Source organism: Gossypium hirsutum, chromosome D11 (assembly GCF_007990345.1).
Source record: "Gossypium hirsutum isolate 1008001.06 chromosome D11, Gossypium_hirsutum_v2.1, whole genome shotgun sequence".
Classification (NCBI taxonomy): domain Eukaryota; kingdom Viridiplantae; phylum Streptophyta; class Magnoliopsida; order Malvales; family Malvaceae; genus Gossypium; species Gossypium hirsutum.
This window is the reverse complement of record NC_053447.1, coordinates 20,133,392-20,150,625: the sequence shown is the minus strand read 5'-3', so window position 1 is coordinate 20,150,625 and position 17,234 is coordinate 20,133,392. Positions and strand designations below refer to the sequence as shown.

Here is a 17,234-nt window from a genome sequence, read left to right as displayed (position 1 = left end):
TCTGTCCTTTAGAAAACTATAAACACATTATGCATAAATCATTAAGAAATATAACAAATTGTAAAAAATTAAAATTAAAAACCGCATTCATGGACTGGTTCTTCTATTGAGACGGCACATAAGCCAAAAGAAGACATAAAAGAATCTCATGCCATTTCTGGAGAAAAGAAATAATAAAGGGGCATAGAAAAGAATCTCCATGTTCTTAAGGCCAGAACCTCAGATGAGATGAGACAAGGAAAATCAAGGACTTGCATGGGAGTAAGTTACAGTGAGTGATGCAAGTACAGAGGATTAGCGAGGACCACATTTAAAAGAAATTATTTAGTGATGATGGAGCAACCCAATTAAGTAGTAGACCATGTCCTTTTGTGATTGCTTTGATATGTTGACTTCATTTTCAATCCCCAGGTTTTGTTGTTGATACGTTTTAGGCCATTTCTCTTTTGTTGATAAGCCCACGGGATGAGCTATGTGGATCAGATTGTGGTTGTTAAGTCGGAAAGTGAAATTTTATTGTAGTAATTTTGGAACTATTTTCTTGTTTGAAGATAACCAAATAAGCTTAACTATCGCTTTACCTTGCAACTTAGGCTGCATTTGACTCTTTACAAGCATCTGTTGACAATTAAATAAAGATTTTTTACAATCAAAAGTTTGGTGATGGATGGGTTAGCAAAAACAACCCCGAGTTCTTAAATGAAACCATTCCTTTTTCAATCTCTTCATGAGACAAAATAGTGTTCATATAGCTCTCATGATGAGTCATGAGACTGCTAATTATACATGTATATTTATGGCCCCTAAGACTATATTTGGAAATGAATCATGTGAACCTCATCGCATGGCTCAAGACTAGATTTGGAACCTCATCATGTGAACTTGGTCATGTATCATTTTCACCTGCTTTATCAACTATTTCAGGTTGCAATATGTCCATCAAAACAATCAAATCCATGTTTATTCGGACGCGAAGAACCATAGAAATACTGACCTAATGTTTTAAGTCTCTTGATGAAACGTGTTCTAAGTTCCTGGGAAGTTTCTACCATGAATATAATTCAATATACAAGAGTCGCTCATCGAAAGCACAAGAGTCGATATCATGATAGGCAATTAAAAGTTTGAAAAAGTGTAAATCAAAAGCTTTATACAAAGGGCTAATTGAATTACAATGTTTGATTCTGCGATATAACGTAGGCAGACAGAGTAGGCAAAGCATTTGATTCGATGAAAAAATACAAGCAGCCCAGGTAAGTAACAGCAGTATAAACAAAAAACATAAAGAACTCATCCAATGGTATAATTTACAAAAATTAACATTACAGATCCCTTCTGCATAATGGACAAGAAGCATGACTAACAAGCCACTTATCTATGCAAGGAAGGTGGAACATGTGATGGCACTGCGGCAAGCTCCTAACCGTTTCTCCGAGCTGAAAGTCCTGCATAAAGATAAAATGAAACACCAAACGTCAACCAGACAAGCTTCTTTGATGTTACTAGTTCAAAAATCGAAAAAATATATATGGTTGGACCTGAAGGCAAACTGTACAGGAGACTTTCTCCCCAGAAGCATCGACATTGTTATTTTTAGTGATTATGATCTTTGGGATTTTTTCAACCAAATCTCCAGCCAATCCTTTAACACCACCGGTGTCGAAGATGTTCTGAACCTCCTCAAAAGCTGTTTCAGAAGCTCCCATCTGATAACAGAAACTGAAATCATTAGCAAATGGCTGATTGATGGAACCATCAAGTTGTGGCACACAAACCAAACTCCTCGGCATATTACCTGACTTTGGACTGCACTCAGCATCGCCGGACCAATTCGTTCTCGGACAAGCCTCCCACTTAGAAGGCTTGCAATGACATCAATCTGCAATATTATTTTATCACGAACTCATCAATTTAGATCAACCAAGTCCAAGAGTTGTGTTTTATATCCTTCTTTTCATTGACATAGAAAGCACAAATCAAACCAAAACAAAACTGTAAAATCAGGTGAATAAACAAAAGTGCTCACCAAATACAACAAGCATCCGATCCCGGATTCATCTGATTGCCAAAGAACAAGAGAAGATTCGAAAACTTCGATTGATAAAACAGCTCCAGATATAGCCCCAACTGCGGCGCCTCGAACGAACCCACTCTCGGTCTCTTGTCCTATCAAAGCCCCCGTCATGGCACCTAACAGGGTGCCCACTGCACACAAACAATGTCAATCTCATTCCCAATACTTGAGTACATGATGGTTAAGCTTAGTATCAAGCATTAATTCTAAGAAACCAAACAAAAAGTCATTAATTCTAGGTGTATTTTAGAAATAAATGTAAGACAAATTAATCCAAACTGCTTTGTCTGCACGCAAGATAATCTCATAGTATTCGCAATCCAACAAAACAGCAACATGAAATAATAACATCAAAGTAATATATATATATCAATTTATTGCAAAACCAACATCAAAGGCCATGAATAGATCAATAATCAAATGGCTTGAACGAAACAATATGTACATATAAATTAGATCTACAACGAGAAATTGAAACGCTTCGAGACGAGAGAAAGAAACGAACCTAATGCAAAGAAGAAGGTTAAGATCGCATAGAAAATGTTGCCAATAATGGCGGAAAAGGCGAAATTGCAAAAATCTTTAAGCTTTTCAAGGAAATCCCCAAAGAAGGAAGGTGGAGGCCTCGAAAAACGACTTTGGTATTCATGAAATTCCATTCTTTTTTCTTTTCTTTTCTTTTTTCACTTCCCTTGGATTTGGGTGATTGTTGGAAAATGAGACGGGTTATGGGTGATCGACAAGTACAGGATTTTAGAACGAAGAAAGCTTATATATATACAAGGGAATTAAAGAAAAAGAAGAGAGAAAGGGTATGTATGCTTAGTGCTTAAGAGATAAGAAGAGAGAGGAAATCAACCAACTCGCATTTAAAGCTTAATTTCTTTGTTAGACCCCTCTCTCTCCCAGTTTTTTTCTTTTGAGAACATGAAATTTTCGGACTTGTGGATGAAAGAGACGATATTCTCTCTCTCTCTGTGTTGTAGTTTAATATCTCTATTTAATACACAGAAAAAAGGGTTTTAAATGCATGAATAAAATTAAAGTTCTTAAATTGTAATAGTGATCATTGTCAAAAACTCATCAATGAAGTGGACTACAAATATTCATGGTCTGTCTGTATGAGAAAAACTCATAATGACTCCCCATTTTCATCTTTAAAATTTGGATGATTAGCACTAATTTTTTTTAATTTCATTTTTAAGTATCAGATTCTATATGAACTGGTTTTACTTTGCTTTTGATGTTTTGCCAACTCTGTATTAAGACATGGATCCCTTCAAACTTCAAATAACCCCATCTCTCTCCACATTTAGCAATTTTTCCACCATATTAAAGATGATTCCTAGCTTCCCCTTTTTCTTTTCTTTGTTTTTGCTTTTGGTTGGATGACTATGATTTTCCTAATATCCCCAATTATTACTTTTTCCCACTTACCTAATAAACACTTTTTAACTTATTTTACACTTATTATACTATTAATAGTATAACCATCATCGTATTTTATATTCTATTCATGCAAATTATGTATGCCAAATTTTATATAAATTAAAAATTTTTAATGTTTGTTTTAAGTAAAAGACTTTCAATTGTTATATATATACACATCTAGATTATTTTAACTCGATATGATAGAAATATTAGATCTGTTCAAAAATTCACAGACATAACAAATACAAATATCTTGATAAATTTAACGGTTTGATTGTTAAAATTACATAAAAATTATGAAATTATATAAAACTACTTAAGTTTTACATTGATGTAGTTGAATTCCTCCCCTATGGGGAAGGGACGCTTCCTTTCTTTTGCCTTTGCTTAAATGATAGATTGTTTATCCGAGTCTATGAGCATATTTCCTTTCTATGTATGGATGGGTTGGATTGAGGCTCATATTAACATATAGGTCTATTTATATTTAGAAAAAGAAAACAAAGTTTACAAAAAAAAAATTAATTTAATATTTCACATTTTAATATATATATTTTTATTAAAACTTTACATTTAAACAAATTAGTATATTGTTTATATCATATTATTATATATTATTATAAATTTTTATTTTTATGTGATATAGAATATATTATATATAAAATAATATAATATATGACATAATTTTTTAAAAAAATAAATAAAACTCAAGTCTTGAATGTGGAGTCAAGTTTGAAAATAGAGGCTAAACAAGTCATATATGCCAAAAAAAAAGTTTATTGGTTAAATAGGTCGATATTTTAAAAATTTAAGGAAATAGACTGTTTTTCGAGAGAAAGTAAGAAAAGACATCTAGCTGGACGTAATTTATCTTTAAGTTGCATTTTCTAACTTATTTAATATAATCAATTTCTTTGGTCAAATGATCAAATGTTAATAGTTTTATCATTAAGTCTCGAGTTTGATTCTTCTCCCACTCGCATTTATATTTTTTTCTCTTTTTTCTAAAGTTCTTAATATTTTTAATTAATGCTTTTTATCATATTAGCTTATTTGGGTAAATGGTTAAATAATAATAATTTCATCATTTAGACTCAAGTTCAATTTCTTAACTGGGCGCACTTTTCCGCTTTTTCTAAAAAAATCGGCCTATTTAGCCAATAAACTTTTTGTTGATATATATGACTAATTTAACCGAAAAAAATTATTTTTTTGGCTCAAAAACAAAAATTTGAGCTTCTACACGTAACCCAATCATTGAATAAGTATATATGCATGTAATTCCTGTTACTTGCACTCCAATGGTAACGGTCATAAGCTCCCAATGAGTTACGTTGGAGCCAATGCAAAGTCCCAAAAGAAAACAAAAACAAAAACAGACATAGAAGTGGGAGGGAAAATATCTGATTCGTTTATCAAAGAAGGAAAAAGGAAGAAATATTAAATTTAATAATTAAAAAAAAAAAAAAGGTTGCATGCCTTTCAAGTTAAGATGATGATGGCATTGGCATTGATGGAAGAAAATAAAAATGATGCAACATCTAAATCACAACCGTCGCATGCATCACCCTTCCTCTTCCAGATTAGATTCATCCTTCTAAGTTTCAATCATCATCACCTTTGAAATTCAATTATTATAGTTTTACCATTTTCTTCTTCTTCTTCTTATACATACATACATCCACTTACATCAATTTAAAATTTTAATCAATTCAATATCTCTATCATATCAGTCTAAAATATTATCTATATTAATATATATTTAATGGTTAAAAGCTTCTTCTTTTTATGCTTAAAACGAATATTTAATAATTTTCAAACTTATGTTAAACTTGACATACATTACCTACATAAATGAAACAATAAGTCGAATGATTGAATTGTTAGAATATTCATACTACTTTAATTTTACACTTAACCTCCCTCTCCGCATATATATATATATATACAATGAATTCATCAAACCACCAAAATATATAAATTTTTGTAATTGTTGCTTATTTGTTTTTTTGGCCAAAATTGTTGCATTACTAGTGAAAGTTTGAAAATGTTGTGGTAAAATTAGAGCAAATAAAAGTAGCAACAAGGAACTACATGTGATGGCATGATGATTAAAGATATTCACGGTCCCATGTGTGCTCTGAATTCGAGTTATGTTAATCGCGTTTATTATTTAAATTTTATCTTATTATTGTAATTCATTGGAAAAAAAAAAGAAAAAAGAAAAAAGCAAAGGAACAAGAAAGAAAGGTTAGGAAGGTCAGGTGCTTTGATCTCCAAGAAAGGTCCCCATCAAGGAGATTATGCATACATGAACATGATCTCCTACTCTAGTCAACAAAGCTCCAGAGATTGCTATATATGACATTGATACGAGATCAGTTGTATGCAAAATTTGTCAACAACAAAATCTGAAATTTCTGGAACAACCCTGGTTAATATCAAAACAAATGCTGGGATTTTCTGTTTGATGGAACACCAAAAGATTTAATGATGTAATGCTTTATGATTTTCATTTATTTTTCTTCTGCAAGAGAAGAAATATCTCCAGCCTAACCACCACCATTGATTTTCTTTACCGAAAAACTTCACATTTTTCAGCCTGCTTTCCAATTAAAATTCGATAAAAATCTTTTTAGTTTAACAATAACTTCCTCAACCCTAATTGACAGCTGTTGAAAGAACAAGGCTGGGATGGGATTAGAGGTGCTCATGGGCTCGGCCCAGAAAAATTTGGCCTACATCTTAGGCCCGGGCCTGGCTCGAAATATGAAACTGAGATTTTTTTCAGGCTCGGAAAAAAATTTCTAAACCCCAGCTTGGCCCGGCCCGGCTCATTTTTTAATAAAACACTAAAAATTTATTTTAAAAATAAAAAAGTATTTTAAAAAATTAAAATTAAAATTAAAAATAAAAATATATTTTCTTAATTGAAGAAATAATTGGAAAATAAAACAGCAAGTACAAAAATGAGTAATAACCTCCAGTAGAGACTGGTACGATTCAATTCAACATTTTGTTCGTTCGGGTTTGATTGTGTCATAGCTCTATAATTAATTCGAATTAGGTTTATCATTGGATGAACTGCATTGCTGATATTGACCCCAAAACAGAAACGGTAGGTACAGCTAGTCCGTGAACAACCAACCATCGCACTGTAAAAATTGGATAGGTTCGATCTATATATTTATTATATTCGGGACGGGCCCGGCCCGTTTTTTAGATGGGCCTCATTTTTTTATTCAAACCCATATTTTGAGCTTATATTTTTGTCCAAACCCTCTCATATTTCGGGTCGGGCCGCCCGGCCCATGAACACCTCTAGATGGGATCCCTTAGCAACGCAATGTTGATTATCCTTTGAAAAGGGCTAATATTAATTTTTATATCTTACAATTCTCCTCTCACTCAAACTGTAGTCGTATATATACATATACATACACTCTTGTGTATTTGCTGGAACTGTATGTAGATGTTTCTTTCATATATATACATTCAGCAACCGGATGTATTTACACCTATTCATGGTAGGACTATTCGCTCAGACTTCGAAGTCTGTTCGAAATTTGAGAGGGTTTAGATAAAAATATTATGCTAAAAAAATGAGCTTGGGTAAAAAAAATAAACCCGTTTAAAATATGAGCTGGGCTCGGGCTTGAACATTTAAGACTCAAGCCTAGTCGGACCCAGCCCAATCCGTTTTAAGTTTATAATATTTTATATTATGTTATTTTTATATATTATGTAATTTAGGAAAAATTAACAAAATAAACATATACTAAATATATAATACTACACTAATGTAAAAATTAAAACAATGTTAAGATGGCTATAAAAAAATTCAATAAAAAATGTATAAAATTATTAACTATTAAAATAAAAAAATATAAATATTTTTAAAAATTTAAAAATATTATGAGCGGGCCTAAAATGGGCTTGGGTTAATTTTTTACAAATATGAGTGGATTCAGGCAAAATTTTAGGCCCAAATTTTGGGCTTGGGTCAGGCCGCAAGTAAGGCTTTTTGGCCCGAGCTCAGACCGAATGTTTTTTTTACTATTTTGTTGCTGTTTTTTTTTATTGTTTTGTTGCTATTTTCTTGTTCTTTCACTATTTTTCTACCATTTCATTATTATGTTGTTACTATTTTGTTGTTATTGTTTAGATACTATATAACTATTATTTTATTGTTAATTTTATTACTATTTTAGAGGCATTTACTTGTTAAGTTGCACCTATCTTAGTGTTATTCAAGTATACATTTTTTTAAATTTATTTTCAATTTGTTTGGAAACATTTATTTTAACGTATTTAGTTTTTTAATGTATTATATTTTTAAAAAATATATAAAAAATATAAAAAATAAATAAATATGGGTGGGTTGGGATCGAGTTTTAGCATTTTTATTCGGGCTGGGTTTAGGTAAAATTTTAGGCCCATTTTTTGGGTTGGGTCGAGCCTAGCAAACGAGCCTAAAATTTTGGTTGGGCCCAACCCGAACCTGGCCCATGAGCACATCTAGATATACCCATCCATCTATCTCCGCTCTTAAATTAATGGTAACTCAATTATTAGTATGTTTCTATTTTGGTAACCAATTTATAGAAAATTTCAACTTTGTCACTAATGTTTTCAAACATTTCTATTTTGGCCACGCACGTTGTGGCTTTTTTAATTAGTAGAATAACATATTTAGTCCTTAATACTTACACATTTTATCCATTTAATCTTAATTCTAAATGATTAAACTCTTCATATTTACACATTCTCATTCCCTTTCTCACCCTCCCAATATTGTCCATCACCAACACCCTTGTTGGATTCACCATTATTTTTTGCAGCAGCCATTGATAAATATTTACTTAAACAATTACTGAAGCTCGCTCTTTCAATGAACCTTAAAGCTCAAAATCAAAGAAACCAGATTCAAATAAGGTCAAATTAGAAAGAATTGAGAGAAAGAGACCCAAATTTAGAATCTAGAAATTGAATTCAGTAGCTAATATTACGAATTCATGATCTTTGACCCATCCCAAAAATATTAAGACTTTGGAAATATAAAAACAGAGACTAATATTTTTTTTACTTCGATTATATGTGTTTGAAGATTAAATTAATATTATAAAAATGACATTATAATGAATTTGAATTTAACAAAATAATTTTAATATTGTTAACAGTTGAACCTGAATTTTAAAATCTGGAAAGTACAGGAACTAAATTCTTAGAAATAAAAATATAGATACTAAATTCTAAATTTACGAAGAGTACAAAGACTTATGACATATTTTAACGGCATGTTTTTATATTAATTAATTTATTGGGCATCTTCCATTTCCATTTTGTATTAATTAATGACATAATTATTATTTCAATTTTGAGGAGAAAAAGAAAAAAGAAGATCCAGTGTGAGGTGCTTAAAATAAGAGATTTTGTGAACTATATCTTGTTTAGCAGGTAACAGATTAAATTTTTGAATTTAGTATGTTATTACTTTGTAAATTTCTGAATAACTCTTATTGAATTTCTTATAATGTTGTAATTTTTTTAGAAAATTATTAAATTTCTTACAATTTTGTAATACTTACCTAATTCCTTAAAACTTTGTAAATTACTGAATTTCTTGCGAAATTACTAAAATTCTTAAAGATAGCTTAATTTCTTATAGAATTTTTTACTATTTTACAAAGTTACTAAACTTCACTTAATTTCTTACACCTTTGACAGTTATTAAATCTCTTACAACATTATCGTGTTTACTTAATTTCTTACAACAATGTACATTACTGGATTTTTTACTATATTTCTTACAAAATTGTTGAATCTTTAACAAAATTATCCTTTTTTTTTTTTACAAATTTACTGAATCTTTTACAAATTAATCTCTTTCCACCATAATCATCAAATTCAAGCTAGAAATCACTAAATTTCCATAGAAGCCCTTAGTGAAACCAAGAATACTACATCATAGCAAGGTGATTTCTAAGTGAAGATGTATGTTCATGTTGGAGGAGAGAGAAAATCCAACTAAGGTTTGAAATCAAGAGAACAAGGTATGAATATTAAGGTTCCATAATGTTTTTGTAACACCCGTCGCCTAGTCTAGTCACCAGACCCGAGCTATATGATGCTACAATAATTAACAGAATAGTTACATGCGATTCTTAAATCAAACACTCATATAAACATTTAAATATATCATACATTCACTCAAATCAAGATTTACAAACTAATTTGAGTCACAATTGAGCTTACAAAAGCTCCTAAGTTGACTCGAGCACAAACAAGGACTAAATTGAAAACTTTTCAAAAAGTAAGCTTCAAAGTTAGGGGCACATGACCATGTGCCCAAACTGTGTTACAAATAGTGGCCATGCGGAATTGAAGTCGCATGGCCATGTATCTAGGCCGTGTGGGTTAAAAACATAAATTTTCCATCTAAAGTCACACGGTCGTGTGGTTGGACCTGGTAACAGGTTGAAACCATGTGAAAACTAAATGTTCCTATTTTTCAATGAGCACACGATCATATCACCTACCCCTATGTGACATACGGCTGTATGTTAGTCTGTGTGGTGCAAAAATGTGTCTTTTTGTACAAGTTACCAAAACCAATCTTTCAAATAGGGCAACAAAAAACATCTATCAACTTTTATAACCTATCCAAAACATAGCATATAACAAGCCCTATTCCTCTAACCAATATGCCTTAATGGCACCATCACAATTAAAAAATCTCAAATAACAAAAAATCATTCAACTAAAATTGTACCATTCACTCTATTCATGTTATGCACCAAAACATATCATTTCCATGTAGGAAAAACAAGTTTGGAAAACACAACGGAAAATAAATTTAGGAAAAAACCAGAGTTTTAAATTTTTTTTCCAAAACAATATCTTGGTTGTGATATATAAAGTAATAAGCACTTAATCAAAATAGTACATTTTCGATTCGTCTAGGATGAGCGCTTCGACAGAGTAGTCTTCTCCGCTATCCTCAAGCTCACGTTTGTTGAATGTGGGCTCACTTCGAATCAAAAAAATTTCACAAAAATTATCAGTGGGGTAATTTTGTAATTTTTATAAACTTTTGGGTCAAGTTGTAAATCAGAAAAATATCTCTAGAAAATTTTTTTGGAATAATCTCTTCAGAAAATTTTCTCTCTACAACTTTCTCTTGAATTCAAGTGTGTATAAATAATAACCCAAGACTCTCTTTATATAGAGAGAGTTTAGAGAGTTCAACTATGATTAAACTTAATCACTTTAATATTAAATTTAATATAATATTTACTCACTCTTGTATTTAAGAGAAAGTTGTAGAGAGAAAATTTTATGAAGAGATTATTCCAAAAAAAAATTCTAGAGATATTTTTCTAATTAAAATTTTCTAGAGGTCATTTAATATTAAATCTTATTAAAATAATATTAATTTTGAAATAATTAATCTGAAATCAAATTCTTTGGTAGAATTCTAGTAGGAATGAAACTCTTCCACTGCCCAAACACCAACAACCAACGGTCACCGGGACGCCGTCGCAGCCGTCGACACCGTCATGTCCAGTGATATAGGTGCGACACCTTTACGGCACCCCGAGCTGGTTCAACTGCTGTCGATTCAGTTCGGGTCAGTGACGACCCTACCGGTCCAATCTAGCCATCGGTAGGACCGTTGACCCAGTTTCACATCCCAAGCTCGGTTCGACCAGTTTTTGGGTTTTGGTCTCGATTTTGGGCTCCTAGGTTCAATTTACGATTTCAGGTCCAATTTTCAAGTTTAATTACCTATTGGGCCAATTGTCTGGCTTGAAAATTAACTTCCAAAAATATCATATTAATTTTAATTGATTTGATTAATTTAATTTTACTTGATCAAAATTAATTTTTCCAAAAATCACTTAAATTTTCTAAATTAATTTTTCAAGAAAATTCTTTAATCAAATTCTCTAGTTGAACAATCTCACAACCACCTAATTTAATTCCACGTCGAATAAATCGACTCAATTAAATTATTTCCATAGTTGTAGAACTTTCTTTTATTCAACTGTAGTTCGATCGAGCTTTTGTTGAGCTAGCAGAGGGACTAATCGGACATATACAATTAGACTCTAGTGATTGTAATTATGTCTAAAAGCATCGTTTTGATAATTCGCAATTACTTAATCATGGAGTCAATCCACAAGAAGTACCATGATTGAAAACTCCTTATTGTATACTCTTTAGAAAGCAATTCATCCAACTACTTTATCCAATGACCTCGTCATGTGTGTGTTACCTGCATATGATATCATGGATTCATTTGAGTTAAATCTGTTCATTCAATACAATCTTATTTTATCTTATTGTCACCATTGTGTCTTCTTAATGATTAATATGACCACTATCAACAAATGGATGTGATAAATTGCTCGTTCAAGAACAAGCAACCCGTGGCCACATTCCATATTTATCAATCCACACAATGCCAATGAGATGATATCATTAACTCTTTAATTAAGCTATGAATTTCATTGTTGTTAGTAAAGCCATACCATACACAAGTCATGTACCCTACATACCGGCTATGGGCTTGATCATCTTTAGAGCATAAGCCTCCAGTTATATCAAAGCACATGAGTTTCATACGTATAGTCAGTGACTAACTCAGGATTTAGGTAAATCACACCATGAACGTCACAAGTGAATTAATTCATCTTGGGTCCAGTCCAATGCATCATTCTACCAATGAATACATTTATGTCTCTACTCGTGGAGTCAATTGCTCCGATAGCTAAGACTAGTCATCTCCTCAATTGGAATTGTAGACAATATAATAATCATTTTCAGTATTTTAATCAAATGCTTACTTTGAATCTTTTATTGGATTACAGACTCATTTAGGTTATCTACTAAAGTAAGTCATCTTCCTCGCAATGTAAACGTTCTTTACAATGCCACTTATCTTTAATTTGAACTTTAGGCAATCAATAAGCTAATATTTGTTTGTCACAATTTTGCTATGCATGCAAAATATAAAAGACATAAAATTCAAAAGATATAATAGTGAAATGTGAAATTAACTTTATTTATTTATTCATTGTTCAAATAAATAGAAAATAGTTACATTTTTACTACAACATGGATGTAATAGCCCGCTTTTAGTGAAATCAGAATAGTGGTTTATAGTATGATAGAAATATCGTATAAAAATTTCGTTAAGAAATTTTACCGTTTACATATCTAATTTGATGAAAAGGGCTAAATTGCATTAATTGCAAAAGTTGAGTTCTAATAGCTATTGGTATTAAATAGCTATATAATTTGAAATTGGAGGTCCTTATATAGTAAATAGGCCATTTAGAGTTGTTAGTGGATAAGCATGAATAGTCATCTTTGGAAATTGAATAAATTATTAAGGGTAATTTTGAAAATTATCGATTAAAGTTATAATAAATAAAATAAAATAAAATAATCTATTATCATCATTTACCACCAAAAAAAAAGGAGAAAACCTAGCCATGGAATCTTGAGATATTAGCAAGCTTATTTTGTTCAATTAGGTATGTATTTTTGTCCCGTTTTTTGATGATTTCTATGTTTTCGAGATCGTAATAATTTAATCTAGCTAGCTCGGGGATTAATTTGCAAAATTGTTAAAGTATTAGAGTTTTTCCGTTGATGATGATGCTTTAATTTTGAAGTTTTATGATAGAAAATGAAAGGTTGTTGTTAGATAAACAACTTTTGTAAAGAGAATTTTGATGAAATTATCAATTAGGGATTAATTTGAAAAGATGATAAATTTAAGGTAAAATTTGTGAATTTTATGAAATATAGGGGCTTCTTTTAATATGTATAAAAATCGTCTAGTCTTGAGTAAGGATTAAATTGCATAAAAGTCATTTTCTGAGCTTAGGGACTAAATTGCGATGAACTAAAAGTATAGGGGTAAAATAGTAATTTTGTAAAAAACTGTGTTGGACTAAATTGAATATGAATTATATTGAATTGAGTTAAATTCATTCGTATAGATCCGTTAAACCTAGTACAGAGTTAGATCGAGGCAAAGGAAAAATATCGGATTAGTAGCCTTTGCATCTACGTACATTGTTGAGGTAAGTTCGTGTAATTAAATTATACATTTATATGGGTTAAATTGAATTATTTTTTTTGAATTGTATAATTTCCATGAATAAATGTTGGTTGTATATTCGACAATTACCGAGCTCCGTTTGAACCTTATGAAATTCGTAGGATACAAATGACATGTCATTAGGGTTACCAATTTGGTAGGGGTCCTGCATGTGTTGCGGACACACCACAGCTCGCATGAGCTTCCTGTTTACAGCTCGTATGAGCATACATGAATATGAATTGACGGATTACAGTTCAGTACACCTCATGTGTACTACCCGTGTATCCAACGAAATTTTAAATAGTTCAACGGGCAAAGTTCTGTTATGAAATCATATGAGTTTGATAAGAACTATTACTGGTATATAAATGAAATACATTAAATATGATTATTTGATGAATTCAACCATGTGTGTTGGATTTTATATGTGATTTTCATGGCTAATATGTTGTGATCATGTGTTTAGGCTTTTGGGGAAATTGATTAAGATATGCTATGTTTACTTACCTATTTTATGGAAATATGGTAAATTAAATTATGTATTATACGAACTTACTAAGCTTAAAAGCTTACTCTGTATTATTTTTCATGTTTATATTAATTCAGAATCTTATTCGGGTTGGAAGCTAGTCGGAACTATTTCACACTATCCATCGGCTTTTTTGGTACTTTAAGTAAATTAATTCTGATTATAATGACATGTATATGTTATTTTGGCCAATGTTGGCATATAATTGTTTAGTTGAGATTAGCCATTTATATGGCTTATGTTTGGTATATTTTGATGTATATATATAAGTGACCTTATCATGTTTGATGTGTGATTGGTATGTTACAAATGAAAGAAGTAAAATGTGGTTTGAATATGTATATATGTATTTGGTCATTTAGGTAAGCTTGGATACTTGGTTGACATGTTTTTAAATTATCATTTGAGGTGCCTAAGGGCATATTGGTTGTATGTGGTAATATTTCATGTTTAAGACTTGATTTTGGCTTATTTTGAATGTCTTGTTATGGCCTGTTGATATGCAAATTGTTGTGTTTAGGTTGATGTCAAATTGGGTGAGAAATATGGCTTGGAAAATGGCTTATTTCGTCCACACGGCCAGAGACACGAGCGTGTGTCTCAGTCATGTGTCACACTCAGCCAAGTGATACGGCCGTGTGTCCCTTGTATCTTTTAAATTATGCAAGTCAGTATGCTCACAAGGCCTAGCACACGGGCGTGTGGCTTGACCGTGTGACCCAAGTCAGAGAGTTACATGGGCACGACCACAGGCTGGGACATGGCCGTGTGTCCCCTACAACTTTGAAAAATTTCAATGTTTTCTAAACATTTTTATGATTATTCGATCTAGTCCTGACTTGTTTCTAACGTGTATTTTGGGTCCCGAGGACTTGTATAAGGGATAATATGTATGATTTTGATTGATTTCTAATATGAATGATATATTACATGAAATGTCTGATTTATTGATCTGTAAACTCTGGTAATATTTCGTAACCCTATTTTGGCAATGGATATGGGTTAGGGGTGTTACAATGGACACATTTCCCAACATTCCAAATGTCATAAACTTATATTACCATTTCACATACTAAGTCATCCAAACCAACTTCATTCTTGGTTCAATTCCATGAACCCACAAGTAAACATATTTATAATGCAAATCATATATACATATCATCAAACCATTCAAAACAACATTACATAAATAAATCATTCTTCTTACCTAGCAAAGGTATACACATTGTGTAACACCCCTAACTCATCACCGTCGTCGGATTGGGGTTACAGAGTGTTACTATAACAACCATTTTTTAATAGTGCCAGAAACAGTGGTTTTGAGGCCACCAAATCTGACGATTAAGTTCGTAAATATTATTATTTAATATTTAGGAGTCAAATATGGTTTTAAAAAGGTTTTTCATTTGGTAATTTATGTTTTATAACAATTTATTAGGTTTATGTGGTAAAACCTTAAGGTCAAGTGGTTTTAGAAAATGAGGTATCCGGACCTCGTTTCTATAAACTGAGCAGTAAATATTTTTATAAATATTTACAGAGTGTCATTAAGGTGGTATTAAATTTTCATTGAAAAATTTTAACATTTTGATAATTAATTAATTAAAAAGGACTAAATCGTAAAAGATATAAAATTTAGTCACTATTTGATTTGAGTGAGTAAATGGTTTATTGAATATAGAAAAAGGGCTTAGTTGGAAATTAGACCATTATTAAAAATAATGGACAAAGGTGGACATTAAATGAGTGAATTTTAATATTATAACAAAGGTTAAATTAGTAATTTAATAATTAAAAGAAAATTAAAACAAATAAAAGGCGGCATCATCTTTTTTAACCCTTGTTTTTCCACCGAAATTGTTGAATAAGGAAGCCATAGCTAGGGCTTAGTATTTGGCCAACTTTGGTTTGATGATTTGATCAAGGTCAAGTGGAAAATCGAAGAGAATAGAAAATTACCAAAATGCCCCTGTACTTTGACATTTCTACAATTTAGCCAGCTAAGTTTGTAGGGTTTAGAATTTAATATCAATATGAATTATTGAGTAGATTATCATTGAAAAACTTATATATTTATTTTTAATTGTGGATAATGAATAGTAAATTGAGATATATTATTGATCTTGATACTCGATTTGGATTGAACGCGGGATTAGAGTACATTCGTGTTTTGGTGTATTACGGGGGTTTGGAGTGGAGATGATATTGGAGGGAGATGTCAGCATATTACCCAAGTAAGGTTCAGCATTTGTTGCAAACTCTCGCGTTATACTTTCTGTTTGGCGTGATTTGGGTGGATCAGCTCTTACGAGCTTCTGTTCAGCTCTTATGATCTTTTGTTGGCATGTTCAGAAGGACCAGCTCTTATGAGCTTCTGTTGACAATGTACTCTTACCCATAAGTCGTTCTTCGTATGGAAAATCTCGGTAAGGTAATTTATTTAATGAATTTGAAAGATTTGTTATTTATTAAATATTAACCTGGACATAAATGAAGTTATCAGTTGAGATTGTGGATAATGCTTAGGTTTGTGCTAAGCTTTTGGTTGCATTATATCATGTTTAATATTAATGATATACATTGAAATGGTAATTGGTCAAATGGAAATATGCTTATGTTCATGAAAATGTGGTAATATTCAAAAGGTGTAATTTCTTATAAAACGATTTATCATGTGATTGACCCCAAATGAGTTCTATACATAAATGCACTAACTTGTGTATTGATGATGGTGATTAGGCTTATGTCAAGCTTGAGATTATGATTGACAATATGCTTATGTCTGGTATTATACAAATGAAACGGTAAGAAAAAGTAATGAAACGGTAAGTTCATAATTGAAATGTGATATGATGAAAAAGGGATTGATGAGTTAAATAATGTACTTATATATGAGAAATTACATAATTTAGGTTGAACTTACCTATGTTATGAATAAATATATTAATTAGTTAATTGATGTTGTTATTTAAGTTTATTCTTAGTAAATGGAATGGGAAGTAAGTAAATGAAGTTATTCGTAGTTTTATGAAAAGGTTAATGATGGTGTAAAATGTTTTATAAAATTTTATTATGTTAAGAAT

The 17,234-nt window shown here is 31.1% G+C and overlaps 1 protein-coding gene across 1 annotated transcript; it reads right to left on the bottom strand.

Moving 5' to 3' along the window:
- Positions 1-1,123: 1,123 nt before the first annotated feature.
- Positions 1,124-3,192, bottom strand: LOC107912853 (NEP1-interacting protein 1). Its single transcript, XM_016841204.2, has 5 exons — positions 2,580-3,192; positions 2,027-2,205; positions 1,796-1,879; positions 1,539-1,706; positions 1,124-1,445 (listed from the first exon to the last, which is right to left on the bottom strand). The coding sequence occupies exons 1-5, from the start codon at positions 2,731-2,733 to the stop codon at positions 1,323-1,325; spliced, it is 708 nt and encodes a 235-aa protein (XP_016696693.2). The 5' UTR covers positions 2,734-3,192; the 3' UTR covers positions 1,124-1,322.
- Positions 3,193-17,234: the final 14,042 nt, after the last annotated feature.

What these genes read in the sequence shown, in the direction of transcription:
- LOC107912853 (XM_016841204.2), bottom strand. Translation starts at nt 2,733, where the DNA reads ATGGAATTTCATGAATACCAAAGTCGTTTTTCGAGGCCTCCACCTTCC. An exon ending in TGAGTGCAGTCCAAAGTCAG is followed by an intron (nt 1,707 to 1,795) that starts GTAATATGCCGA and finishes TTCTGTTATCAG; the next exon opens with ATGGGAGCTTCTGAAACAGC. An exon ending in CCTGTACAGTTTGCCTTCAG is followed by an intron (nt 1,446 to 1,538) that starts GTCCAACCATAT and finishes ATCTTTATGCAG; the next exon opens with GACTTTCAGCTCGGAGAAAC.